The sequence below is a fragment of the Oenanthe melanoleuca genome, chromosome 10 (assembly GCF_029582105.1).
Source record: "Oenanthe melanoleuca isolate GR-GAL-2019-014 chromosome 10, OMel1.0, whole genome shotgun sequence".
Classification (NCBI taxonomy): domain Eukaryota; kingdom Metazoa; phylum Chordata; class Aves; order Passeriformes; family Muscicapidae; genus Oenanthe; species Oenanthe melanoleuca.
This window is the reverse complement of record NC_079344.1, coordinates 3367594-3395565: the sequence shown is the minus strand read 5'-3', so window position 1 is coordinate 3395565 and position 27972 is coordinate 3367594. Positions and strand designations below refer to the sequence as shown.

The 27972-nt window shown below is 37.8% G+C and overlaps 1 protein-coding gene across 5 annotated transcripts in view; it reads left to right on the top strand.

Moving 5' to 3' along the window:
- TJP1 (tight junction protein 1) overlaps nucleotides 1-23609 on the top strand; it is a 63147-nt gene extending 39538 nt beyond the window's left edge. The window contains exons 10-28 of one of the 5 annotated variants that reach the window (XM_056499549.1): nucleotides 265-370; nucleotides 1183-1333; nucleotides 1857-1965; nucleotides 2615-2834; nucleotides 3210-3394; nucleotides 3527-3622; nucleotides 4035-4117; nucleotides 5030-5240; nucleotides 5782-5882; nucleotides 6826-7179; nucleotides 7586-7837; nucleotides 8585-9484; nucleotides 9817-9911; nucleotides 10374-10598; nucleotides 15592-15767; nucleotides 16446-16887; nucleotides 18115-18332; nucleotides 18633-18716; nucleotides 22014-23609. In XM_056499549.1, the coding sequence (XP_056355524.1) occupies nucleotides 265-370; nucleotides 1183-1333; nucleotides 1857-1965; nucleotides 2615-2834; nucleotides 3210-3394; nucleotides 3527-3622; nucleotides 4035-4117; nucleotides 5030-5240; nucleotides 5782-5882; nucleotides 6826-7179; nucleotides 7586-7837; nucleotides 8585-9484; nucleotides 9817-9911; nucleotides 10374-10598; nucleotides 15592-15767; nucleotides 16446-16887; nucleotides 18115-18332; nucleotides 18633-18716; nucleotides 22014-22108 (4103 nt within the window). In that variant the 3' untranslated portion in view covers nucleotides 22109-23609. Of the gene's footprint in view, nucleotides 1-264; nucleotides 371-1182; nucleotides 1334-1856; nucleotides 1966-2614; nucleotides 2835-3209; nucleotides 3395-3526; nucleotides 3623-4034; nucleotides 4118-5029; nucleotides 5241-5781; nucleotides 5883-6825; nucleotides 7180-7585; nucleotides 7838-8584; nucleotides 9485-9816; nucleotides 9912-10373; nucleotides 10599-15591; nucleotides 15768-16445; nucleotides 16888-18114; nucleotides 18333-18632; nucleotides 18777-22013 lie in introns of all 5 variants that reach the window. The other 4 variants (XM_056499548.1, XM_056499547.1, XM_056499551.1 and 1 more) reach the window with 4 other exon arrangements.
- The last annotated feature ends 4363 nt before the right edge of the window (nucleotides 23610-27972 follow it).

Sequence of the window (27972 nt, the reverse complement as noted above, 5' to 3'; positions counted from 1 at the left end):
TGTTCAGAGTACTTAATGAAGTGCAAAGGAAGTTTGGGAATCTTTACTGAAGTAGTAATTAGGCCAGTAATCACACTGCTCTGAATGGCATGATGAGTGTGTCTTCTGTTGTAAGTTTTCTAGTATTTTACTTTTAAGTGCCTCTAAGTGGGATAGAGGGAAGACTACTGAAGAAGTCATTAACTAAGTCTTAACTAAGTTAAACTTCGCATTTTCCTCTTTAAATGACCAAATGGACTTTGGAAATATTTGGTATTTTAATAGAACCAAAGCCAGTGTATGCACAAGGAGGGCAGCCAGATGTGGATTTACCAGTCAGTCCATCTGATGGTCCTTTACCCAATTCAACCCATGAAGATGGAATGCTTCGGTAATGTATCTCTGAACTCTATTTGTATCTGCCTGGTTCTCAAGCAAACCAAACTTCACTCCAGGGTGGTCAATAACCTCTCTCTGTGCTCTGATATCATGTCCAGTATCCTGTCCTGACCCTTCTGTTCACAAATAATAGGATGAAGATGAGATTTATTCCTGAGCCTTGTTGTCATTTACATGTATGAAATACCATTTTAAAGTCTATTCATTTCTATGGAATTTAGCTCTTAGGATAATCAACAAAAGAATTTGCTGGGTTTGTCTCTTCCTGGGCACTCTCACTCTTTTCCTGTCCCCATCTCCAAAGAGAGGAAAGTTACTGTAGTAAATTCTTTACCTATCATAGTAATTGGAGAGCAGTGAATAAAAGTTACTGCAGAAATGTGAAATGTCCCAGCATGGAAATAAGTCTATTTCAACTGGGATCTCCTTTATGGATGTTAGTCTACATGAGAATAGATTCTGGTTTGGTTTGACCTCAAGTTATCTTGATCTCTTCTGAGTCAAAATAGATATGTATGCCAGCACAGCTCTTTTAAAAGGAAGAATGTTTTTGGAAGAGAGTGTCTCACATAAACACTATGAGTGTAAGACAAACAAACCATACTAAACCTGTACATGCAGGTAGGTTTTCTGGAGTGCTGCTGTTAAGCATGTTGTAATGCTGCAGTTGATAAGCATTTAATGGTATGTATAGCAAAATACCACTAATTGACTAACAAGCAGATTACTTCTTCATATGTTTCAAATTTACCAAAATATTTTATGCTATTACACAAGTAAGTGGAATATTTTCTAAATTTCTAGGCCAAGCATGAAACTGGTAAAATTCAGAAAAGGAGATAGTGTGGGCTTGCGACTAGCAGGTGGCAATGATGTTGGCATATTTGTAGCTGGTGTTCTGGAAGACAGCCCTGCAGCAAAAGAAGGATTAGAGGAAGGGGACCAGATTCTCAGGGTATGTCAAAACTGTTAGCATTACAAATGTTTTGTTGTACCAAAATAGGTTTTCTTTCTGTAGGATTCAATATTTTGCCTTTGTAGTTTATACACAGGTTTTTTTCTGTGTGTATTTATTAGATGACTTACTAGGAGCAAGTTCTCCTTATACTGTACTGTACTAGGAAGGTTAGTAAGTTTTTTACATTAAATTTTATGGACTAATTCAGTTGATAAGGCTGTTAGATTTCATGCGGGGTGATTAAGTTGTTAGAGTGCTCTGTGGGCTACTGATGTATATAGGTGCTCCATAATGAGTAAAAAATGAACAGTTACCAATTTTCCTGGAAGCTCTGCCTTTATTGAGAAATAAAGTGGGACTCTTTGGAAGTACAAGGGGCGTCTTGAGATACATGCACTTGGTATGTATGAAATTAAGAAAAAAATCGTAGCAATAGGTTCAGATTTCTTATTGTATAATTAAGTCTCTGTAATAATGTCACATGCTAAATCAAACTGATTGATTGCTTCATTGATATCAGGTAAATAATGTAGACTTCACAAATATCATCAGAGAAGAAGCTGTTCTTTTTTTGCTTGATCTTCCTAAAGGCGAAGAAGTAACCATTTTGGCACAGAAGAAAAAAGATGGTAAGTATTTGTAGATTGGAAGTGATGTAGTAGACTGCTTAGAACAGCATTAAGAAGTCTAATGACTTTTCTAGTGATGACTAGTGAGGAGTAACTAACTGCTGGCTTGCAGGAAATTGGCACCTTAGACTACTGTGTCCTTTTGACTTTGGGATTGGTGGCTGCTACAGTTGGAGTAGAGACTGGTATGGTGCCAGTATACACACCCACACCCTCCCTAAACAAACAAACAAAATCCCAAACAAAAAATTCCTCTTCAGAAATAACCCCTACCACCTAAGTAATGCCTTGGCATTATCCTTAGAGGAAGTAGAAGAGACAGTTGTAGTTATGCTATTGAAAATGAGTATTATACTAATGTGTTTGTACATGCAGAGTTCTTTTCTTGGGATTAATTCCTTCCAGGATGAATCCAAGCTAGCACTTGGATCAAGTTTTTGACTACAAAAGTTGAATTTTTGTTAGAGTTTGCTATAAAGAGTTCTGCTGCTTAAAATAGAGCAGCTCTGGGACATTAAGGCTTCTTGAAGTAATGTACATTTAGAACAAGGAGAATTAAGGTGAAGCATTGTTTTGTGTAATTCTTGTGAGCATTATAACATTGCTTATGTTACAGTTTTTATTTTGGCATTTCTTTTCCTTCTTTCAGTTTATCGTCGCATTGTTGAGTCTGATGTAGGGGATTCTTTCTATATCAGAACTCATTTTGAATATGAGAAGGAATCTCCTTATGGACTAAGTTTCAATAAAGGTGAAGTGTTCCGGGTGGTGGACACTCTCTACAATGGCAAACTGGGTTCATGGCTGGCCATTCGAATTGGGAAGAATCATAAGGAAGTGGAAAGAGGTATCATACCTAACAAAAACAGGTACGGTATTGCAATAGTTAAATTGCTAATTCAAACCCACAATTTTAAATGGTATCTGTATAATGAATGACTGGACTTCCTTGCAGGAGAATTGGTTCAGTAAGAAAAAGTGACAGAGTGTAAAACATACCGAAGAAATATACTGTTGATTTGCTTTTGACTTTGCACAGTCCACAAACTTTCTTTTTCAGTACAAGAGACAAGATGTAATAAGTTTTAAAAATGTGATACCAGGCTCAGTAGTTGTCCTGTAGTTCATAATGCAACAAAGGCTTGCTTCAGCCAGTGGCAGTGGTTTTTGAGAGTGTAAGCTTGCTAGTCAGGCATTACTTCAGAAGCTGATCTCTTGGTAACTGGGATTTGTTGTCACCCTAGAGCTGAGCAGCTGGCTAGTGTGCAGTACACGCTTCCAAAGACAGCAGGAGGAGATCGAGCAGACTTTTGGAGATTCCGAGGCTTGCGGAGCTCAAAAAGAAATCTCCGGAAAAGCAGAGAAGATCTTTCTGCCCAGCCTGTTCAGACCAAGTTTCCTGCCTATGAAAGAGTTGTTCTTCGGGAAGGTATGGCTTTACTCTTACTGCTCCTTACAGGTTTGTGTGGCGTGGTTTGGAAAAGCCAAAGTAGTTAAGTGTATTTTGCATTTGGTTTAAGCAATCTATATGTCTTGACTTCTGTTTTTCCTTCAATTCTAGCTGGCTTTCTCAGACCTGTAACCATTTTTGGTCCAATAGCTGATGTTGCACGGGAGAAACTTGCTAGAGAAGAACCAGATATCTTTCAAATTGCAAGTAAGTGTGAGATCACATTTTTCTGCAGTTAGGAAATAATCAGCTTTCTTTGGCTAGATTGTTTCTACATTATTACTTTAGTTAACATATTTAACAAGACACTGACAATGTAAAGGAGCAGACTAAATGTAAGTTCTTCTACTACATTGCTGCTGATAATTTTCTGAAGAAATATTCGTTCTATTTTTATCCATCTCAAATTTAATTTTAATTCTGTACCTTATCCTAAGTGCTTTTGTAAAGATGTGATTTTATGGGCATAATGGTGGGTATCAATGTGTGATATGTAATCAGAAGTGTCTTCAAGCTGAACTGACAGCTTGAGCTATGAAATGGCTTGTTTTATCTTAATAAGGGAATGTAGAATATGTTGTAAACTTACAGTAGATTTTTACTGTGTCCTCTTTACCAGAAAGTGAACCAAGAGATGCTGGTACTGACCAACGTAGTTCTGGCATTATTCGTCTCCACACTATAAAGCAGATAATCGATAGAGTAAGTGTTGTATTGCCACTGGACTTTCAACACAAGAAAAGTAAAACTGATAACGTGAAGTAAAGTGTTGGGTGTTTTAAATATAGAATGGTAGCTTACTGTAATTGCTTCAAAAATAACTTTCTTGTCTCTCTGTTGGTTAATAAAAAAAAAATCCCACCACCCTTCTTCTTCAGTGCAGCCTGGATATACTTCTAGGCTTTGTTCCAGAGGCTGTTGTCCTCTCTCCATTAAGGCTCTTTTAAGCTGTTACCTCTTTCATTTAAAGCCATGGTGTGACATAGCTAGAAATAGTTACTTTATTTATGGAGTTGTTAGTTTTGCCCCATGCCAGTATACAAATTGATCACTTGACATAATTCTTTTGTGTGAGGACTAGGAAAGGGTTCTTCCATCTCTCTTCCTTAATATCCTTAAAACTTCTACCATTAGTATATTACATGAGGCTCACCTATTTATTTCCTTACTGGAAGATTTTCAGATGCTGAAGTATGAGAGGGGAAAAAAGCTGTTATAGCAGCAAAGTCAGTATGCTTCATGCTGTGTGCCTGATTGAATAAAAGCTAGCCAAGATCTGCATTCACAATGGGTTTTTTTTTTGTAAAAAGGAAGATAGAAGCGTGTAACAGGACTATGTGTTTTAGTCTTTGTTTTTTTCCTATTTACAGAATACTGATAGGATTCTATTTTAAAAATAGAATTAAATGTAAAAAATTCTAGAGTTACACCATGGTCTTACAGTTCAAAATATATATGCCTGTTAATTCAGATAAGAGAAGGAATTAAATCAATACTTTGAAGCATTGAATTCTGTAAAGGTAATATGAAATCAGTTTGTGGAGGATGTTAAAAACATGTCATGTAGGACATAAATTACTAACTTTCTTGCCTCTGTCCTTTTTGTTACTACAGGACAAACATGCTTTATTAGATGTCACTCCCAATGCAGTGGACCGTCTGAATTATGCCCAGTGGTATCCAATTGTAGTGTTCCTAAATCCTGATTCTAAGCAGGGAGTAAAGACTATGAGAATGAGGTTGTGCCCAGAATCACGAAAAAGTGCCAGAAAACTGTATGAAAGAGCTCACAAGCTCCGCAAAAATAATCACCATCTCTTCACAAGTAAGTAATTAGACAGACTGGGTGAGAATTTCTGAGAGGGAAGGGGAGGCAAGAAGAGAAGTTTCTACCTCCAGAATTTTCTGCAGGTAATGGAGCAGGTCAAGCAGTGACAGACTTGCTCAGGCTTCCCTATTCAATAACCAGTAGTTAATTGTTGTGTGCATCATTTACACATTACTGCACAAATGTAAAGCAATCAGAAACATCAAAATGATGTTTCTAACAGATCTTGTGGCTTTGCAGGATCATCAGCCAAAACCAAAACTTGAATAAATAGGAAAATGATGTAATTTTACTGCTTTAATCTGGCTAAACTCAGGCCTGTCTTTATTCCAGGCTACTGTTCTTCAGCGTTTCCTGTGCAATAAAACGTCCCAAACCATGTCAGGCTTTAAGGTTGATTCAGATACTGATGCTTACATCACTATTTAAATCTCATAGTTTTAACCTACCAATTTATACTGCTTCTGTTACTCATGGTACAGATCCCTCTTGTAGTTCTGAGAAAATCATAAGTCAAACTAATCTGCTGTACTTCTAGCTACCATTAACTTGAATTCAATGAATGAAGGATGGTATGGAGCTCTTAAGGAAGCAATTCAGCAACAACAGAACCAACTAGTGTGGGTTTCAGAAGGAAAGGTAAGAAATAATGTCTGGGGGGAAATGGCAAAACAGTATTCATGAGAGGTTTTCTGTGGAGATCTAAAGCAGTAATGCCTCCTGGCTATGTGAGCTGCTCAAAACTCGCTTGTCACTACATTAGAGTACTTACTCTAGTAATGAGAGCTATGCAGTTGTCCTTATGCATGTAGCAGTGTAGTGTGGGAGCATTTGCTCATTGGCATTGTTATCTGGGGGATATATTAATGCTGTGGAGTTTTTGCTGGGATTGGATAGATTTTCGTCAAAGAACTTCTGGGAATTTCACTGCTCGAGTACTCAGGGCTGGGATTGCCTGATGATTGAGTGTGTTTTCATTATTATAAAAGCAAATGGTGTATTCATGCTCTTTCTGACATTCCTGAGAGCAGTTGTAAGAAAACATGCGAAATCACAAGTTAGTATTCTGTGTTCTCTACTACAACTCCACTTACTTTCTTGAGCTGCATGTTACTCTATGCACATTAGATCCATCCTCTTGAAGAACTATTATCAAGTGAAGTGCCAACTAAAAGTAAGCAAATAATGAATCAGCTATTGCAATGGGTTTCTTAATTAGATCTGGATTAGACCTTAGCTCCTTATATGTACCTGCAAAGCAATTATTCCAATATCATAAAACCAGTTTAAAGTGCAGCTCTATATTTTTCCAAGCATTTTGATATTTGTGGACACCTCACTATTCCCCCTGCCTTACACTGACAATCATCTGGTCCCTCAGTAAAAGGATTCAAAGAGCTAGGCTGCTGATAATCTTTTAGGTCTAAGCTTAACATATTCAGTGATGGAAACCTGACTTCTTGTCCCCTGTGATGGTATTGATACTGAATTTGACAAAACTCCCATGTTCTACATTGCAAGAGAGAGGGTGTTCTTTAAGAGGTATTTCAATAAACGCATGCCCTGATTTTGTTTGCCACAGGCAGATGGTGCTACAAGTGATGATCTTGATTTACACGATGACCGCCTTTCTTACCTCTCCGCTCCTGGCAGTGAGTATTCCATGTACAGCACAGACAGCAGACACACGTCTGACTATGAAGACACAGACACTGAAGGGGGTGCTTATACTGATCAAGAACTGGATGAAACTCTGAATGATGAGGTTGGGACTCCTCCTGAATCTGCTATTACACGCTCCTCTGAACCTGTTCGAGAGGATTCTTCTGGAATGCATCATGAGACTCAGACTTACCCTGCTTATGCATCTCAAGCTCAGCCACAGCCAAATCTCAGAACAGACTCTTCAGGATTTAAAGCAACTACTACTCAGCCGGTAAGAAAGTCATTTTATACAATGACTACTATACACTTCATTCAGGTTCTCTTGAATAAGAAATGTCCATTTATATTCTGCTTACCAGTACTGTGTATGCATACAAGAATCTGTCAACATCAACAATACATTACATTGAACTGGAGAATCAGCTTGCCCTGCCTATTTTAGTGACTCATTCACAGGAGGGGGATTGAAGTACCATTCTACTTTGATTAAATGTTTTGCTTTTATAATCTTCATCCTAATGAATTTCTGGAAGTGCTAGTGCATGATACTATCAGTACATTTCATTCTACATCTATCTGCATTAGTCAGAGCATCACTTAAATTATTTTAATATAAATCAAAAATTCATACATTGATTCAATAGCAGTATATTTAAAATATTTTAAACACTTCACAGAAAGCAGAAGCCTCACCTGCAGTCCCTTACCTTTCCCCGTCGCCTGAATCAAACCCTGCAACCTCATCAGCCTCTGCAGTAAATGCTAATGTAAACCTAACTAATGTCAGACTGGAGGAGCCTACTGCTGCTCCTTACAACTCTTACCAACCACAAGCGGGCCCCTTAAGAACACCGAGTACTGAGGGAGCTCATGTAGTGCTAAGAGACCAAGAGCCATCATCCTTATCGTCGCATATAGATCCAGCAAAGGTACCTGTGCCACGTTGTTGTGCTGATTTCCTGCTGTACATCAAGCTAGCACATGATCTTTGTTTTGCCCTTATTTGAAGAATTCCTTCTAATATTTTAATTTTTTTTCTTCTAAGAGAATCATGCAGGTTGCAAAAAACAGTTCATCTGAATTGCTAAGCATCATGTAATGTTTTGTGTGCATGGCTTCAAACTCTATCCTTTTCACTTCTCAAAAACATGACTTTTTTTAAAAGGCTGCATTCTGTATTTTGATTTCACTTTACTTCCTTAGCTTGTCAATGTTCTCCTGTTAATGAGGCCTTGAGAAAAATCTTATTTCCCTAAAATTTAAATCATGCCAAATTTTTGATCATGAAGTTATGTCCATTTATTGAGTGACTTTTTATACTTCTTCAGCAATGCTAGAACTCTCTTAGTGTATTTATATATTTCACTTCCACTCTTTCCACATTCTGAAAAAAAGTGCGTGTATCCCCCTGAACACCAAACCCCAGACATGAGGCTATTACCTTGTCTTTCTCTTCTAATCTATTTACGTGTTTTTTTCCTTAAAAATATGACTAAAAGGGATCTCTTGAATCACCAAGTTCAGCTTCCTCTGGTTGCAAACATCTGCATCAAATTATTCTGCTTTTAAACGAAATTAAGGCCTATATTTAAAACTTGGGTTTGTTTCAAATACTACCTTTCAACTGCAGTTGAAGTTACTCTTCATTTTAGCTGAGAAGTGTCTCTCTCTTACAGGTGTACCGAAAGGATCCGTACATTAATGAAGAAGCATCCAGACAAAGCTACGTCTTAAAGCAGCCAGCAATTAATCACCCAGTACAGAGACAGGAAAGAGACCCAAATCTGATTTATGAATCCCAGGCTCAGTATGCAGAAAAGCAACCGAGTAGGGATTATGAGCAGTCAACATATAGGTATGACTCTACAAACTATGTAGATCAATTTTCTCGTGGTTATGACCCTCGCCTACATTATGATGACCGCGTGCCTCCCTATGAGGAGCACTGGACATACTATGAGGAGAAACAGCCCTATAATCAAACAAGAACAGCTTATGAAAACCAGCCTCCTAGGGATCTTGATTCCAGACAAAATCTAGAAGAGAGCACAGAACGCAGCTATTACCCAGCACAACCTCGTTTTGAGGAGCCCCCTGCGATGAGCTATGACAGCAGACCTCGCTATGAGCACGCACCCAAAAACTTCAGCCTACCACAAGTGCGATACGAAGATCAGCACACGGTTGGATATGACACCCACGGTCGATACAAGCCAGAAGCTCAGCCATACCAGTCAGCCATATCTCGGTCTCCTGAACCCAAGCAGTACTTTGATCCACACATAAGGGGCTATGAACAAGGTCCTCCTCAAGCTTATAATGCTAAAGCTGGACAATACGAGGCTTCTCATAGCACTTCAGGTGTTTCTCTTCCTCCTCCCCCTTCATCACAAACCAAACCAGAAGTTTTGCCTTCCAACAGTAAACCACTGCCTGCACCACCATCTCTAGCTGAGGAAGAAGAAGATCCAGCCATGAAACCACAATCTGTGCGAAGTAGGGTTAAGATATTTGAAAGGAGAAGATCCCCATCTTTGGAAAAAATGAAGGATGTGAGTGATACATCAACTGTCAAGGTATGTAATTTTAAGATTTTAGTCCTGCTATTTTGCTAATGAGACCACACTTCAAGAATTAAAATATTGTCTCAGAAACAAAGCTTTACTGCTTGTGAAGTATTGCCTTTTCACAACCTAAATGTGGTATGTTTTAAATGCAGAGCCTGAACACTTGAGAGAACACTGACAGTGGTCTTGCTGTACTGGAAACTCCTCTAATTCTTTTGCTAGTACTTGTTTTTTCTTTTGGGGGAAGAGAAAGGAAGGTGGTCTTAGTTTTCTTAATCATAAAATGCTTTATCTTTCTAAATGTTAGAATTTAAGAGAATATGATGTGCTTTTCTTAACAGCCTCCAGAACTAGCACCTAAGCCTGCACTCACAAGTGTGAGTGGTTCGAAACCACCTTCTCAAAGCCAGTATGAGCACGAGAAAACAACTTACAGGTAGATGCACAACTGATTAAATTTCGTTTTCAAGATGAGTTTAGAATAATCAGAAACACATCTTAGTGCTTCAAATTGGAATCTGCAGAGAGGAGTAGGAGTGAAGTCAGTTCTCGTGGGTGTGATTGCTGGGAGGTGGGGGAAAGATACAATGATTTCTCAGCATTTTTGAGGAAGAAACTTAAGTATCCCTTAAGTAGATTTTTCTATCTTTAATTGAGCTAATTAGAAGGCAAGACAAAAGGGAAAAGGTAAGTTATAAGGGAAATAAGGATTTTCTTTCCTTATGGTATGTCACAACTGTCTAATTTCCATGCAATTAGAAATTGCAAGGCAGGAATTGTTATTATAAGAACTACATGTTCACTGCTTTATTGCTAGCTAGGTTATAACATAGAATTGTAATTTGGGCGCTTACACTTGTTCAGCTGGGCAAGGCAACTGTATATTCTTCTTGGTTAGGGCCCCAGAACCACAGAGACCTCAAATGAAGCCACCTGAAGATATTGTGCGTTCCAATCATTATGATCCTGAGGAAGATGAGGAGTATTACCGGAAGCAGCTCTCCTACTTCGATCGCAGGAGTTTTGAAAATAAGCCATCGGCGCAGGTTCCTGCCAGCCATCACTCTGAGCCCACCAAACCAATACATTCACAGAATCAGCTGAATTTCAGCAATTATTCTAAGTAAGTTCGGGTTCTTTGGCTTTGTTAGTTTGAAAAAGGAGGGAGACATCTAGACTAAAACAGAAATTCTGCCTGTGTTCAGTGGAGTTCAGGGACTTGTGGTACCCAAATGAAATCTGATTCTGCCTGTCCAGATTCCTCTGCAGAGCTTTCCTACTCTGCAGCAAACCAATACCCCCACTTAATTTGGAGTCACCTGTAAACTTCCTGGGGAGTGCTGTTGGTCATCAGGGTCATTGACCATGTTCTGTTTATGATCATAAGCAGGCCATAACAAAGTATTTTCTTAGTCTGATATAGTAGTGCTTACACATCTTTCAAAGCAAAGGTTTTGATTTATTCCAGCTCTGCATGCATTTGTTCTTGTGCACGTTTGCCATGTTTGACATTAGGAAACTGAGCCCTAAGGGAATATTGCTGAGGCCAGAATTTAATCTGTTGATGGAAACATCTGTTTCCTGTATTGTATTGCTTCCTTGATTTGGAACATTTTGATACAGAAATTGTGTGAAAGCTCATACACAGATTTAGCTCAGGTAAAGAGCTGACTATTTTGGAGGATACTTACACAAACTTTTTGAATACTCTCCACAGTTACCTAAATTTGTTTTGATTCTGTACATTTGTTTTGAAACTGTAACAAGATGTTTGTAGCTGTTACTGTGAAAAGCTGCCTTGGCTTGCTGCATGCAGCCTGAAAATTGGGTGTTTTTGAAGGCTTTGGTTGTACTTCTGCTTAAAACATGGACTGTTCAGGTCAAACTGAAAACCTGGCAGCCTTAATGTAAATGAGATCTTTAGAATGAAATAATGAACTAGTTAGCTGAAATTTTATAATGTTGAGTGTATGTGCAAGGTGTCTTTCATGTCCTTGATACTCCATGTTCCAGTGCTTGTCTTAAAGGTTTTGAGGTGGGACTTGGGAATCCAGTTCTTATTTGTTTGGTCTTTATCTGTTATCTTTGTCTGTCTTTGTGACCTGAGAATGTTGGAATACTCCAAAAAAACTTGATAGGTTTCAAAGGTTTCACCTTTTTTCCCCCTAATGATGACTTTATTGGGTATCTGTAACTAGTTCTGATTCTTGGGCAAGGATACTTCTTATCCTTCCTTTTCACTTGCCCGGTGTCTTCTGGTGGAAAGATGAGAGCTTAGCTGTTCTGCTCTCTGGGCATCATAGGCACAGACCTAAAAAAACTGTCCTGACTGGCCTCATAGCAGTAATTTTCAAAATTCCACTTTCACATAAAAAACCCAGTGTTACCTACAGATGATCCTTTCTGGTCTGTAGACATGGATTGTGTTGCCATTGAAAATGCAAGTCATGCTTTGGGAGAAGTGTTGTGAGCTTTCATCAAGTAATTGTGAGGATTGTAAAATTCTTCAGGTGGAGAGTGTCAAAAGCTTTCATTGTACATTTGTTATTCTGCAGTGTTGTAATGGTGAAAAGCATGAGACAGATACAACTGTTGAATTTATGGTGCAGAACAGCTCATGGTTGAGAGAGATTGTTCCATATTTCTACCTGCTGCTTCTGTCTGCTGTTCATTCTTTGGCTGCTCATTTATGGTTTTGTTTTGATCATGAGTTAGTGTAAAACTTCAGGACTTGTATGTATGGGAAAGTGACCTCTTACTGCCACAGAGGAGTAAGAAAATACTGGTTTTAAGGCTGACAGTTTCATGTATCACGTGGGACAAATGTGTTGTGTTTTTGCTTTGTGAAAGAATGTAACCCTTGACAGGAAGGGACAGACATGGGAAAGAAAATTTACCCTGGGTAGTCCAATGCAAATAGACAAGTACTGAAATATTAATACAAGTGGAAAGGATAAACAAGGATGCTGTTCAGTTGAACAGTACTGCCTCTAGTACACTGCAGTGTCCTTGTGTGGAAACACAAACCAGCTGCTGTCTTGAGAAAGCATTCGTGTTTAGTGCTCTCCTTTCACCAGCTTTCACGTTGTTCCTGTTACTTGCTCAGTATTAATCTTTTTTCCCAGTGAATTTGTATGGTAATTGCTATTCTGTGAATAAACTCTTCTAAAAATAAACAGGACTAAATTTGGATTATACAGGAACTGTTGATTATGCAATCTCTTTCTTCTGAATAATCCGTGTAATGTATTCGGGTACAGAGGACAGATTTTATTTATTCATGAGCAATAGCTACAACTCTTTTAATGTTAAATATTAATGTGAAACATCAAATTATGTAAAGTTCTTTGCCACTGAGTAAAGTGGTGACGGTATGTATTTTTCCCGCTACAAATTATTTTACTCCTTTATTTTGTCAGGGGCTTATTTTCATAATTTAGGAAATTTATGCCATTGCTAAAGCTGCTTTATACAGATAATGCCGTATCTGCATGTTACTGTTGTCAGGAATTGTAAAATAAGGGATAACTGTAAAATAAGGTTTCTCTTGATGTGAGAAAATAGTAGGACTTGTAAATGAGTGTGTTTCAGTGGTTCTAGTTGAAGCAATTTGAAGCAGATATCCCTGTCGCTGAGAGTAGTGGATTTGTTGCTGCTTGGTTCAATGTAGTTAGCTGCTTTAGCTTGTCATGCTGCAGAGTGAGGTAACTTTGCAAATTTCTGTACTGAGTGGGGTTAAGAGTACTCACAGCAGCAGCTGCAGCCTCAGCTGAGGAGGCAGTGAGCAGCAGCATGCAGACTCCTGAGTGTCTGCTAGCTGGAGTCTGTTGAACATCAGCAAAGTGGTTGCTGTTGCACCCGTAGGCTTTTAACCTGGGTCCCAGTGGTTCATTCTAGGGATTCATTTCTGCTTCCTTTCAAATTAAAGCAGCGATTTTGTAATTAAGATTAAGTTGGAAACAAGTTAGAAAACAGTAGTTAGGGTAACTTCATTTATACACTTAGAAGCTGTGAGGGATCACTTTCACTGCATACTGGTTCTGAGCAGTGTGGATGGGATTGTCTCTGACCCTTGGTCAAGAGCCTGTGACAGCATGTGCTTCCTACTAAACACAACTTTGTGCTCTCCTCCCTTCATCAAAAGGTACTACCCTTCCTCATTTATTTGTTCCCTGGGATGCTGGCATGCAGTTCTGATCAGTGTGGAGTGTGTTGGGTTTTTTCTGTAAGCTTTTGCAGGGCTGCCCTCCCCTGGTTACTATCTCCCTCTGGACAGCAGTGATTTCAGGTGGGCACTTTTCTGAGAGAACAGCTATTAGCCACCTGGAATAAAGGCAACAGGGAGTGAGAATGCAGTAATGATTCCTATTATGAGATAAATGGCTTTAGATAAAATCAGTGGGAATAGAAGCTTGAGATAGATCTAAAGTAATCTTTTTGCAACTCTGGTTTTAGAGGTATGTTCATACAAATGCTGTTCAGATTACTGGTCTTCTTGATTCATATGGTTATCAAGCAAACTTTCAACAGTTACCAGCCTTTTCTTAGTTTCATAGCATAGGTCTCTGAAGCACCGAGATGGTTGATGTCTATTGTTGCTGTTAAATATTGATGAGCATAAAGAAAGTGAAGGAATAAGGGAAAACTGTGTCCTCATGTAGGATCAGTTTTCTTGCTACATATAAGCAAAGTAAGTGTATAAGTCAAGGGAAGCCATCATTATACTTATGGGTCTCTGTCTTCTAGTATTCATAAACAGTTCTAAGATCTTTTTTTAGATACTGTTGAACACAACCAGAAGCATTTTGTGGTATGGGCTCTCTATTGGATGAGCTGATAGTGCTGGAGAGCCAGTTGCTATGAATGTGCCCTCAGTACATGATCTCAGTACAATACAAAACTACTGTCATTCTGTGAATGTTATGACTGAAGAAGTTGTTTCAAATTGGACCATGTGAGAGGTTGTTAATTTCTCTCAATGTGTTGAATAACTGTGTGGATACAGATTGTAGCAAATGGCTTCATGTAATCTCATTCTTGCTCTTAATATCTGCCCATACAAGATCTTGACTACCTCCTAATTCACTGACCAAATCTCATATTTTGTATATATAATTATGTATATATTAATATTGTATGTGATCATTGAACACAAGCTTATGGTAAAGTCTGTGAATAGTGTCTCTGTTTCAACAACCTCGTCATATGACAGCTTCTAGGACTAACATAAAAAGTGTGAAGAAATTATATGCTCAAGATAGAATGACTGTTTTCTTTCATTCTTCTATTGCTGTTTGCTTTGCCATCACCTAGATTTCTTGGCTCTTACACTAGCTATGACTACTTGAAAAGGAACATCAAGTGGTAAGACTGTTGTTGATGTGAGGATGTTTTCAGGTGTCCTCTCACTGTTACATTTCATCACAGGCATTATGTGCACTTAAAATTTGAGACAATCAAATTCTGGAAGTAAGTGCAATAAATATATTGCAGTCCAAAATTACAAATGTTTATTAATCAATCATTTTCTGAAGTAAACCTGTGAATAAACTTACCTAGCATAAGAAAAATGTTTTGAAAATAAGATTTTAAAGTTATATACACTATGCACATAAAGCTAGTGAAGCTTAAGCTGGTTGCATTTCTAATTAAGATGGCATTGTTCAAGTACTAGGTGTATTTAAAGAAGTTATACTAGAATTGATTGTCCTTTTGGCTAATTATGCTTTTCAAAAACAACCCCAAAAAGCAGTGGATTTACATTTTTCTTTCGAAAGTCCATGAAATTAGAGAACATTTTTTCATTGGAATTACTCCAAATGAAGTTGAAAAATTAATATCTAGTAGGCAATTATGCAAATACACCTGAAATGTCATCTGCATTTTGTTTGCCTTGGTTTGTGTTACTAATCTTCTAAAGGTCAATGTTGTCTGAATCTCTTGTGCTTATCAATAAATGTTTTTATACTTGAGACAGGCTATTCAAGAAAATAATGTTTTAATGCTTATAGGAAGAGATGGAAATCAGGTGATCATAGAAGACAAAAATAGCAGTGAATGCAGGAGCTGAGGAAAATGAACATTCAAATGTTTGGTTTTTAATTCTGTTTCAACAGGGGGAAACCAACTGATACTGACTCGATGGACAGAAGTGCTGGTGACAAGCGCTATGAGCCAATCCCTCAAGTTACAACTCCTCCTCCTGCTCCTTCCGTCCAGTACACACAGCCACAGTCAATTAATAGTCCTGTCCTGTCTCTCCCAGCACACCACAAGCCTGCACTTTCTGAAGGTGAGCAGTTAAAAAGCTGCCCTTTGTGGGAGCAGCTTTTGTTTGTCAGCTGCTTGTGGGGTTGTTGCAGCATGTCTACACTAGTAACTATGTTCTCTAACTGAAACATGGAAATATTTTTACCAAAAATAGGTTTTTTTACTGTAGTTAGATTGAGTTTTATGAAATTATTTTGGTATTCTGTCTGAAACCAGGTAGCTTCCAGGTAATAGTAATACCTGTAACTATCTCAGTTGTCTCAGCAAAGATGAAGTAAAACTCCCTGTGCTTTGGACCAGAATTCTTCTGATATGAGTAATAGTTGTAGGCTTCTAAAAACAAAAGAAAAAGTTGTTTTCACTTTCACTTTGAGGGGATTGCCCAGTTCAATTGAATTTTCTGCAAGTACACAATGGTATTTCAGTAGTATTTTTCTGAGGATTTGATTATGATATAAATTAGTCTAACCTTTTTATTAAAGAAACATACCATTGTCTCCAACATGTTTAATGACTTGCCCAGATGTATAAAATGCAGGATATGTAGGATGGAAAGGTGATCTAAGAGAGCTAAGCTAAACCTGTATGTATTTTATACTGAAGATTAAGGGTTGACTAAAATGTTTTTATGCCTCAGTGTATGTCACTAGACATTTCTGGTAGTTACTGAAAAGTTTGGTTATTTTCATTTTTGTTGCAGTTAACTCTGTGTCTGACCCTCCTCCACCTCAGAATAAGTCAGCAATTTTCAGATCCTCTAGAGAGGACACTGTGCAGTCTACTTTCTACCCTCAGAAAAGCTTCCCTGACAAAGGCCCTGTTAATGGAACTGAGCAGGTTCAGAAAACAGTCACTCCTTCCTACAACCGCTTCTCAACCAAACCCTACACGAGTGCTGCGCGGCCCTTCGAGCGCAAGTTTGAGAGTCCAAAATTCAACCACAATCTCTTGCCAAATGAATCTCAGCATAAACCAGAGTTGCCATCAAAATCTTCAAATTCTCCTCAACCAATTTTGAAAGCACATAGCTCATCGCAGCCTTCCGACTTTGAGAGTGGAATGGACACCTATGCTGTACAGGTCGACAAGCCTAAATATCAACCAAATAATGTTAATGCTGTGCCTAAAGCCATTCCTGTAAGGTAAGTGCTGCTCCTTCTCTTTCCACTTGTGTATCTAGAGGTCATCTGTGAAAAATATAGCTTTTTTTATTCTGCTTCCAGTTTCTGTTGATGTTATAGTTGAAAGATTGATGTTATGACTCTAAGTTCTGCTTAAAATGTATTCTGTGTCACTGTGCTGTTTTGCATTCTGTCATTAGAAAATGGCATGGCTTTTACTTCCTATTTCTCTTGAATTTTCTAGTAGATAGCAATAATTTGTCCTCACAATCTATTTCCAGAAGATGGAATTAATTTCTAAAGATAACTATTGCACCAAATTGTATTTGTTATGTGCTTAGAGAGAGCTCATGGGACAAGTAAATAAGGGATACTTTAAAAATACTTGTGCAAAGAGAAAGTGACTTTTGCAGTTTCATATTGATGCTCTTTACTGTGAGACAAACCAGCAGCTGCTTAATTGCAGCTCACGTTTTTCTAATATGCTTTATCATACAAGAACTATGTCAAGAGCAACAGACACTGTTACAATCTTAAGCTATTTGCTTCTGCAGAACAATATTTTACTAATTTATTTCAAGATAATAATAATGTGTGAACCAGACTTATAATTTTGCTGTTTGTCCTATATGTTCTTAAGCACCTGAGAAATGTTTTATGCTAGGTAGCTCTGTAGACATCTATATTTTGGAGTTACTGGTTGAGTGAAATTCTTTTGAACATATTCTAAAAACTTCATCAAGGTACCTTGAAGTTACAAGTTTCTCTCTAGTTATAGCCTGGCAACTTGGAAAAACGTGTGTATTTTTTTTTTTTACTAGGTTTGTTTTCTGTATATAAATATATATATGTGTGTGTGTGTGTGTGTTCAAGGGGTTCAATGTGACTTGAGTAAGAATTACTAGTTTTTCTGTTATTGAAGTCAGAATGGGGTTTTGGGACAAAAAATAAACTTTCCAATGTCAGTTGCATTTACTTTTATGAAACTGAATATGTAGCTGGGGTAAGCTCTTTCTGTATAATGCCAGAAGCAGTTGGAAACACAAGATTCAGGTGGTCTGAATTCTTCCTTTAACTACTTTGCTAAATGTTTCCAGAGTTTGTGAGATTTGGTGTTTTTTTGTTTGTTGGAGGGTTTCTTTCTTTGTTTTGGATATTTTTGGGGTGGAGTTAGGTTTGGTTTTTTTTCCCTCACAGAGTTTCAGGAAGGAAATACTGATAAAACTGCTAGTCCTTCTGTCTTTTCAGCCCTACAGCACTTGAGGATGAGGAGGAGGAAGATGGACACACTGTTGTAGCCACAGCAAGAGGTGTATTTAACAGCAATGGTGGTGTATTGAGCTCCATAGAGACTGGAGTTAGTATTATTATACCACAAGGAGCCATTCCAGAGGGAATAGAGCAAGAAATATATTTCAAAGTCTGCAGAGACAACAGTATACTTCCACCTTTGGATAAAGAGAAAGGTAACAGCTGGCGCTGTACACTGTTCTGTTATGTAATACAATTATTTTCTAACAAGAGCAAAACATAATATGAAAGTAACCTTAATATGCTTCAGTAGTTTTCATTGTGAGGTTGTAGTGTGTTCTATTGAAAAGTCACTTGATTGAGAAACAATCTTGTGCTTTTCCTTGCGGACAGATCTAAATTTTCATATTTTTCTCTAAATTGAGTTACTGAGTCGGTCTGCTGTGTAATTGTGTTATACTTTAAGTGAATTTCACGAAAAGTCAGTAACAGATTTTTCTTTCTCTTAACTCTAGGTGAAACACTTCTTAGCCCCTTGGTAATGTGTGGGCCTCATGGACTAAAATTCCTGAAGCCAGTGGAGCTGCGCCTGCCACACTGTGCGTCTATGACCCCTGATGGTTGGTCTTTTGCTCTAAAATCCTCCGACTCCTCGTCGGGTATGCTGTCCTCCCTCTGTCCTTTTGGGGCTTTTGGGTGCTATCGTATAATTTAAGTAATTTTGGCTAAAGGTGATGCTGTGTAATATAAAAACTCAATCATTGTATTTGTGTCGAACTCTCCCATTTCACTTTCATTACAAATGTCTTTCTTACATTTACTCATGGTGCAAATTCATAGCTAGAACCATGATAGCAGAAAAAGAGTAATATCTCTAGTCTATTAAATATTACCGTATTTTTCTATTCTGTCTTCTTTCTTGAGGACTGCTGCAGCTGAATACACTTGAAATGATAATCGCACTAAAATTGAGAGGAAATGAATATGTACCTCTGATTGGCCTTTGTATCATAACTGGTGTTTGTCTGTTGCTTAATTAACCATATAGGACTCTGGCAAATCTTAACAATCTGCATGCTCATAAATCATGATTTAACGCTTGTTAACTGTTTCCATGTGTGCAAGTTGATGCTAACAATTGGGTCATTTAAGAAAACTATAGTGTTCAGTAAAAGCATTTACAATTTATTCTAATGTAGCTGGTTTTTCCAAAAGACTTTTCTTGCTTGCTCCTACCTATCTCTCCTCTACTGCCTTTATCCAGAAGTCTCTGGTTGATAGTAAAAGTTGCAACTAGGTTGCAATTTTATTTACCTGTTCATTTTTACCTCACTGTGGCTTTCTGGGATGAGGGAGAGAATGTATTGGCTGAAATTGTCAGTGAGGAGCCTAATTGAGAATTCTGGGCAAGTTTCAAGCAATTTCATGAAACGGCTGTGAGGTTACAGAGATTTATAAAGGAACATTCGCACATGTGAGGAAAAAGTCTTAAGGTTTTATTCAGCTACTTTCAAAATTTATGGTGGAAGATTCAAGCCATTAATGTGCACATGTGATCTGAGTACTGAGTGAAAAATGTATTTCTGAATACAGCATTTAAGCCACCATGTATGCATATTTTCTGTCACTAATGTATCTATCACTGTCAACACCAAAGCGCTGATGCTTTGAAAGATTAAAGCATCAATCCCCTTCATGGGGAATCAATAATCTAGAGGTATTAAAGGCAATAATTTTTAGTTGTTTTTTATAAGCTATTCTATGCATGTGTTGCATGCATCTATTTAACAATGTGTGTATACATGGCAGTGTTAAAACACGGGCTCATAAACTATAGGGTCCCAAAAGATATGACAACTATGTACAAAACCAAGACAGCACTTCCTTTGTAACTAATAGCACCTGTTCATGAACTTACTTGAAGTGAAGGGAGAGGACTCAAATGATCTAAACAATAACTGAAGTTACTGAGACATTTTCCTCCCTTTCCAAAGTGGGATGTGTGTGTGTGTGCATGTGTGGGTGAAAGCAAGAGCGTGTATATTTAAACCCTAACACTTTCTGTACTGTAAATATAACACCACATTCTGTTAATCTGAAATGGGATGTATATCATAACATTGCTCTTTTGAGACAAACTTAAAAATTAGGCAATTCTGTCTTATGATATGTAAGTAGACCATACTGTGTCTTAAATAAATAATTGTTTTCTCTCTTTCTAAATTAGTTGGTTATGGGACTCTGATTCTTGGGGTGGCTTTATTATAACAATTTATACAATTCCGGGGTTTTTCTCTCTTCAGTCGTCTGCTCTACCTCATCTTTCCTCAATGTATCCATGTTCTGTCCTGAAAGTGACATTCATTTGCACTTACTAACATCCTTTCTGCCACATTTAAGCTTCATACATTGGTATTTTACTGTTAAACCCCTGCAAAAGCTTAACTGATTCTGGTATTAAAGCTGACTGGGAAAAAAGTTGCCTTCTATGGCCATGCTGATTAGAACATAAAAAATACTGAGTGATCTCTTTATTTTCCTTTTCAAAGCAGTTGTATGGGAAAATATGGGAAGAACATCCTCAATAGCTATGTATCCTTACTATGTATTTAGAAGGAAAGGTTGGAAACAAGTCTGCCTGTCTCATGTGCAAGACTAGGACCCGACCGTCTTACAGTTCTGTTCTGCTCCTTTAATACATGAATGGAATTTCCTGAATCTGTAAAAGGAAAAATTCTCCAGCATTATTCAGGTTTTTGACTGAAATAAGCAGTCACAGCTGGTTGCAGTAAATTTGTTTGTGTTCTCTAACTATACACCGGCCACTTCAATTCTTTGTCACTGCGTTAGATGTTGCCATCACTCAGTGCATTGTGTACTTCATTTTGTTTTCATGAGTTCAAGAAAATTACATGGAATTTGTATCATTCTCACTTAATACTGAGGTCTCAGGTGTTTGTGCAGGTGTGTGACTGGGTTCTTTAGCTTGTTGCACATTTCTCCTCATGGCAGTTTTATTTGGCCAAGCTATTTAATGTCATTTATCTGAAAGGCTTAAGAGAACTTCAATGCATTTTTCACTTTCTGCCATAGTGGAATGATCACACCTTTTGGCAACACTTGATAGTGATTTTAGGTGGGTAAATGAAGAATACTTTCTCCACTTAAGAGACAATTAACTGCAGAGGGAATGTAACCTTTGGTCTGGTGAGATGGCAGCTGATAACATTCTGTTGTAACAGATGATTACCCAGAACCTTTGACCATGAGTAGATAAAATCTGTTGTAATGATTTTTATGTACCAGTTAACTGGAATACCTTTTAGTATTTCAGACTTTTAAACACATCTACTGGATGTAGCTGCAAAATGTCTACAATCCTGTCTACAATTATTTTCGTCACTGAAAATAAAACTACCAATGTGTCATAGTGCTTAGTTACAGCATGATTTCTGATTTGCTTCATCTGTGCTCAGAGCTGTTCCAAGACACTTCAAATGCATCTTATCCATATTAGCTTCTAAATTATTTTTTTTTGTCAATGGCAGTTTAGGAAGGAGCCAGTGAACATCTGATTCACTGTTAACAAATGGAAAGCACTATGTTGGTGCTGTAGAGTAGTATGAGTTATATTAACCAGTTCCTGAGTGCCACAGCATCTGTTTTGAATAACTGACCTATTCTATGTTATATGAAAATTAAGCGATTTTTTTTATTAATAACATGCAAACTGCAATGTTTTTTAAAACCTTCAAACAAAACAGCAACAAAGAAAAAAAAACAAAAGAGGTGTTGCTTCAGAACTTAAAAGCTCCTGTCCAAAAGCTTGGTTGTTTCAAGATGTACACTGTGTGACAGCAGATACTAAACACCAGCATTGTGTTTTCCTCCCACAGGTGACCCCAAAACCTGGCAGAACAAGTCTCTTCCCGGGGATCCAAACTATCTTGTTGGAGCAAACTGTGTCTCAGTCCTAATTGACCACTTCTAAATATTAAATTAGCTGACTGAGTAAATAATCTGAAACTGAGATGGACCTTACATATAAACTGAACCACTCTATCAAGTATTAACTGTTCTATAAGTGATAACGGATCTTAGTGTTTAAGCATCTTGCTTTAACTAACAATGAATTAGCAAGTACACTCTGAACCATGGTCACAATACATGCCACAAGCAGGGAGTGTACAGTGGGAACAAGATGGGGGTTTTACAGGTTCTGTATGCTTTGGTTTGGTTGTTCTTGTATGTTGGCTTTTTTGTTTCTTTTTTTTTTCCTTTTGTTTCTTTTTTTTTTCTCTGTTAAAGGACACTACTAATATTTTGTTGTTATCTGAAAGTACCAATGGAACTATACACAGAGGAACTAAATTTGTTTTATACTCCAGTGTTGAAAACAGATTTTGGCCTGCGTTTTTGCAACTGTATGTTCTTAACTCACAAGACTACCTTTTGGTCTCTGGTTTTTAAGTGACTTTTGGTGTACATGTCCAATGAAATGGCAGTCATCTTGGGGTAGCACAGTTTAGATGTTCTCCTCTGCTGAGAGGTAATGCAAACACATCTACTTGCTGTATATGGAAACATTGCCCTGAGAATGGGGGGAGGGGGAAAAGCATGTGGGTTGACTATGGTTCAGATGCCTCTGTGGATTTGTAAATTAACCACATTATTACAGACCTATTAACCAGCAGGGATGCCTTACCCTCATGTTTTTAATAGTCTTAGCTCTCATAGTTCTCTGTATTAAGTTTGTATGGCTTTTGTGCTTACTTAGATATTATATCATGAGAGACTGGGGTGGGGGGGAACAACAACAAAAAATTGTGAGTTTGGTTTAGAGAACGAGCGTTGTTTGTGTTCATCAGCCAGAAGAGAACCAGAAGAAAATGATGGTATGTTTTCTGCTATGCATTTGAAAATTTATAGATGTTATAGACTGCTTGTATATAATGCGTGCATACCACTTTTGTTTTTGGTTTGTAAATTAACTTTTATAAGCTTTACCTTTTTATATATATAAATATATATAAAAACAAACGAAGTTTCTTAAGGATATCTTTGTATTCTCATACCTTTTGAGCCTTGAACTTTGACATCTGCAGCAATAAAGCAGCATTTCTACAATATATGAAAGAGGACATTTTTTAAAAATGCACAAAATTGTTACCTTTTAAAGTGCTGCATTTAAAGAATATAACTCGGAATTCTCTACTTTGATTAAATTCTTGAAAAGTATCCCTACTGTAATTTGTCATAAGGATGCTGTACTATGTGCCCTGAAATGTATTTTTTTACTAATAGACAATTTATTACGGCACAATGGCACTACTACTGTTTAGATAATATACCACTGCATTCTGTTAATGAGTTATTAGCTATTCAGGTGTGGCTGATATTTTTTTTTTTCTCTGCAGTTATTAAAATTACACGTTTCTAAATATACAGAATAAAACTGTTTTTAAAATAATAAAGATGATTGTAGTACCTTATTGTTTCTGAAATGCATTTATGTGTACATAACACAATTTTGATTTTATTTCTTCTGTGTAAGTAGACAGCTGGATTCTGCCATATGTTCGTATGTACAGCAGAACTCCTTTGTGGAGTCAGCTGGAGCTGTCTACAGCAGGGCTTCTGAAATTATGAACTCCAATGTGGATCCATTGGAATTACTCAATACAAGTAGGGGTGTAGACTTCTCTTTTTGGTCATTGTGTTGGGCATGTTTACCTGTGGCACCTAATCTTCCAAAAACCATAGTAGTGTTCTAGCACGTAGACTTACACATAGTAATACTCTACTATGCCTACAGCATCCCATTGCCTGTTTGTTTGAAGTATTCCATGGCTAATTAGTATTATTCTATCAGGGAAATTAAGTTCTAGAAGTTGGGTATTTTTTAAATGCTGGGAAACAGTGCATACCCCTGATGTTTCCTTTCTGTACTTCTACTTACAAGTAAGTTTTGTTTCTCAGGCATGACTTAGCCCAGAAGATGCACTTACTATTGTTAGTATTCCTCCTCATGGTTCATCTCACTCACTAGCAGAGCATGAGACACTGAAAAGTCCTTGGCCTAGGGTAAGCACAGCTTAACCAAACTAAATCATCAGTGTTATCAACAGTTATGCAATGAAGTTCAAAGCACAGCACTGTGCCACCTACTAAGGAGAAAATTAGGTCCATCCCTTTCAAAACCAGGACCATGTGAAACACTACAAAAGGAATCAGTCAGTCACACTTGAGGCACCCTGGCATTACACCTCATGGACTATTTACAGTGGTGGTATTTTGTGTCTTGGGCTTCCTGAGTCCAGCATGCTGTAAGGTGTAACTGTCCTGTGTTGATTTTACTGTCGTGATCCAGATAACATCTTTCTGCTCCTCTCTTTTTAGAGAGCATAGGATTATGCCTTTCTATCAAAACAAAAAATAACAGCTTTTGTACTGTTGTTATTTCATAAGTGAGATGGGAAACTGATGCTGTTCAAAAATGTGGCAATTCTCTGCTGCAAAGCAGCCTGATGGAGAAATTACCTTTTGCTGTCTGCATGTAGGAATGTTTGTCAAAGTGTCTAATGTGAGCCATGTGCATGCCTGCTTTCTTGTTAAATCCCATTATTTTGGGTTAAAGCATGGCCAGTGAGGACAACTAGGCTAAAAAAAAATACTTGTTTTAAAGTAATTGGTGATTTTAGAATCTTTATCCTTGCAAGTGGTTGCATTCTACATCTGTTTTATGTAGGCTAGGCTCTGCAGAAGGTAAGTTCATCTGTAGTGTTTTAATGTTATTTCTATTTACTGTTTAATGTTCAAAAACTGTATCTCTCAATTCTTCCTGTTTGTTTCAGTGATGTCCTAGTCAACTTTTGCCCTGCAAATTGTACAGAAGTGTTTAAAAAAATGTAAATCTCAAGTCTCGTGTTCATTTTTAACAAGGGCCTTCAGTATTGGAAACAAGGGATACATAATTCCTGTTGTCTCTGATTCAGTTTTTTTGTAAAAACCTTTATTATTATTATTTTTTCAATAAAAGTAGCAATATATATTTAGTGATATATACACAAATAGTTACATCTGTAAAAAAATCCATTCCTGCCAGCCTGGGTCAGGTGAAGCAAGTCAGCAATGGTAAGGTATGGTTGAAGATTCTCTGCTGCAATGTAACCTGGAACAGCTGATGGAAATTAAAGCCATACACCTTTGGAGAATAGATGTTGGTAAGCATATCTGTAAAACATGTTCTTAGATACTAAGTCACTTGATGAAGGCATTTGTAGAAGCCTTGCTGAATGCCTGGTGAGTTGGGTATGCATGGTCTACTGGATCCATCCATTGGCAATATCAAATGATTCTGTAAAAATATTATTCACTATCTCCAAACTGTGCCTTATGATCTTGTAAGCAAGGATCTGAGAATAATTGCACTTAGTATTACATGGTCTTTACAGTATTGTGCACCACTTGTCTGTTTTGTACAGAAGTTGATGAGCACAGTAGATAGGGTGTGAAAATAAACTACAGCCAGTTAAGGTAAATGCTGGTTGGAAACACTTGGGTTATGATATTAAGTTTCTAAATTATATTAAAAATAAGCAATATTTTGTCAGAAAAATTATGGCTGCTTCCCTTTCAACTTTGGAGGAAGAACTGGGGGGAAGATCTAAGAGTAGATCTTAAGCTGTAGAAACAGCTTAAGGAAAATGAGATCAGCTATTTAGTCTGGTAGGCTTTTTTTATATGTTTGCATTCTAATGATGATACTAAATTACATACATTTAAAAGATTCATTTCTAGATGTGATCCTTGTTTACTGGTTGATTTTATTTTTTTTTTTAATATCAAAAATAAAAAGCACCTACCTGAGGCTTTCTAGTGATTAAGCAATGTATAGAAAATATACCATAATGTAATACAAAAATATCTGCATAGATATCAGGCCAAAATGTGACAGAAATGGAGGTGGTGGAGTGCAAGTCCTTGTGTGCATTGGCGCTTCACTTCAGTCCTGTTTTAAGACAAAAAGGTTTTACAATAGGCGTGTAGTTTTATGGTGGTAGAAACTGTCAGTAAGAACCACTCTGAAAATCCCTCAAGGAGATAGAAAATGTATGTGAATATAAATAAGTGAAAAGTGGAAGATCATTCTACCTATCCAGTGAATCTTTCAGCCTGGTTTTATGTATATACACAAATACATCTGTCACTACTGCATCTGCCAAATCTGAGCTTTGCAGGTAACAGAGGAGGTGTGCTTGTGTATCTAAGTCTTGTTCACCTTCCATGGGATCCACTGGACATTCTGGGGTGGTCAGAATGGATATCTGCCACAGAACTTGGTATGCTTTGAACTTTTAATGGATTGTCATAGTAATCAGGAATAGTTTTACCATATGGTCTTGAGGGTTATTGATTACATGATAATAATAATGTGTATGTAGTTGAACTACTCTTGGCAAACAGGAAAAACAAAGGTATTCACCTGTTTGTGAACAAAAAAGCACTTCTTAAAATAAGTTTGCTTTGTCATACCATGAAAGAAAATGAATATGATTAAAAGCACTTCAATTAAAAAGAAGTAATTCAGATCAGCAATTTGTGTTAAATTCCCTTTGTGCAGGCTTCTGCACAGGAAGAACTCCATCAGAGCTCCTGTGCAGTGTGTATGTAACACAGACTGGTGAATACAAAATCACACTTAACTTCTGACAGCCTCTTACTGCTGCTTTTGATTTATCAGGCTTAATACTGCCAAGTGCTGCTGGTTTTTTTCTGCAGGCTGAAGAGCTGCAGCACCCTTTGAGCTCACATGTGAGTGAAAATAACCACCACTGGGGGGGAGTCTTACCCAAGAAAGAGCAAACAGCTTTAGAGAGGGGAGATGTTGGGAAGGGCAGCAGGTTTTTATTGAATGCTGAAAGATGCTGCTTAAGTGTGGTGGCTCTTCCTTTGTATTCATTTTCCAGGCATTTTCACAGCAGACTGTACCAATGTCATATATTCAAACTTACTAACCAAGAGTTAGTTTTATAATTGGGCTTTTCAAACTTGTGTGGCCACTTGGGATGCTGCAATCCTGCCCACATTTGCCTTCCCTAAGCCTCGGGAATCTGTCAGAGGTGCAGTGTCAAGCACTGACTGTGCAGGCCTGGGACTGGGCTGTGATTCCAGCTGTGCACAGATGTGTGGCAGCTGTGCTGGTGCTGTGCCTGCCATGTGAGCCCAGCCTGGCCTGTGCAGCTCCAGGTGCCCAGAGCTGCTGGCTGCAGGCAGCTCTGCCTGCGTGGGCACAGGCACAGCCCCACTCCAGAGCTCTGAGCTCCAGGGAATTGCTTCTGGTTTATAGGGAAAGTGACATCCATACAGAGCCTCAGCTGTCTGTGCTGTCATTTAAAACTGCTGTCAGAGCTCATAAACAATGGGCATGTTCTTACAGAAGGTAGCCAAGGGGAAGATGTTCAGAGTATTGAAAGAGAGCCTGGCATGGCCTTCAGTGGTGTGGCAATAGGGAGCCCAGAGCTGCTCGTGCAGCTAAAGGATGTCTGTGTTCCTTTCAGTGTAAAGAACACTTGCAGAAATAGTTCTTTATCATGTCCTTCTGCAAAACAGGTTGGCTGAATTTTTTTGAGACTTGCTACTGCTTTCAGAAAACAGTGGTTGCTTGCAGGCTGCTTTTGTAGTTACAAAACAGATGTTCTTATTTAGAAAGCTGTGAAAGCAAAGAGACAGTGCAATCTCAAGCTCACTGTAGCCAGCTGCATTTGTGCCATCTCGTTTTGCTACAGCATGGTATTTTCTGCCTTTGTCATTTTTCCAGGACTGTGGGTTTTCTTTATGGACTAATAAACTGAA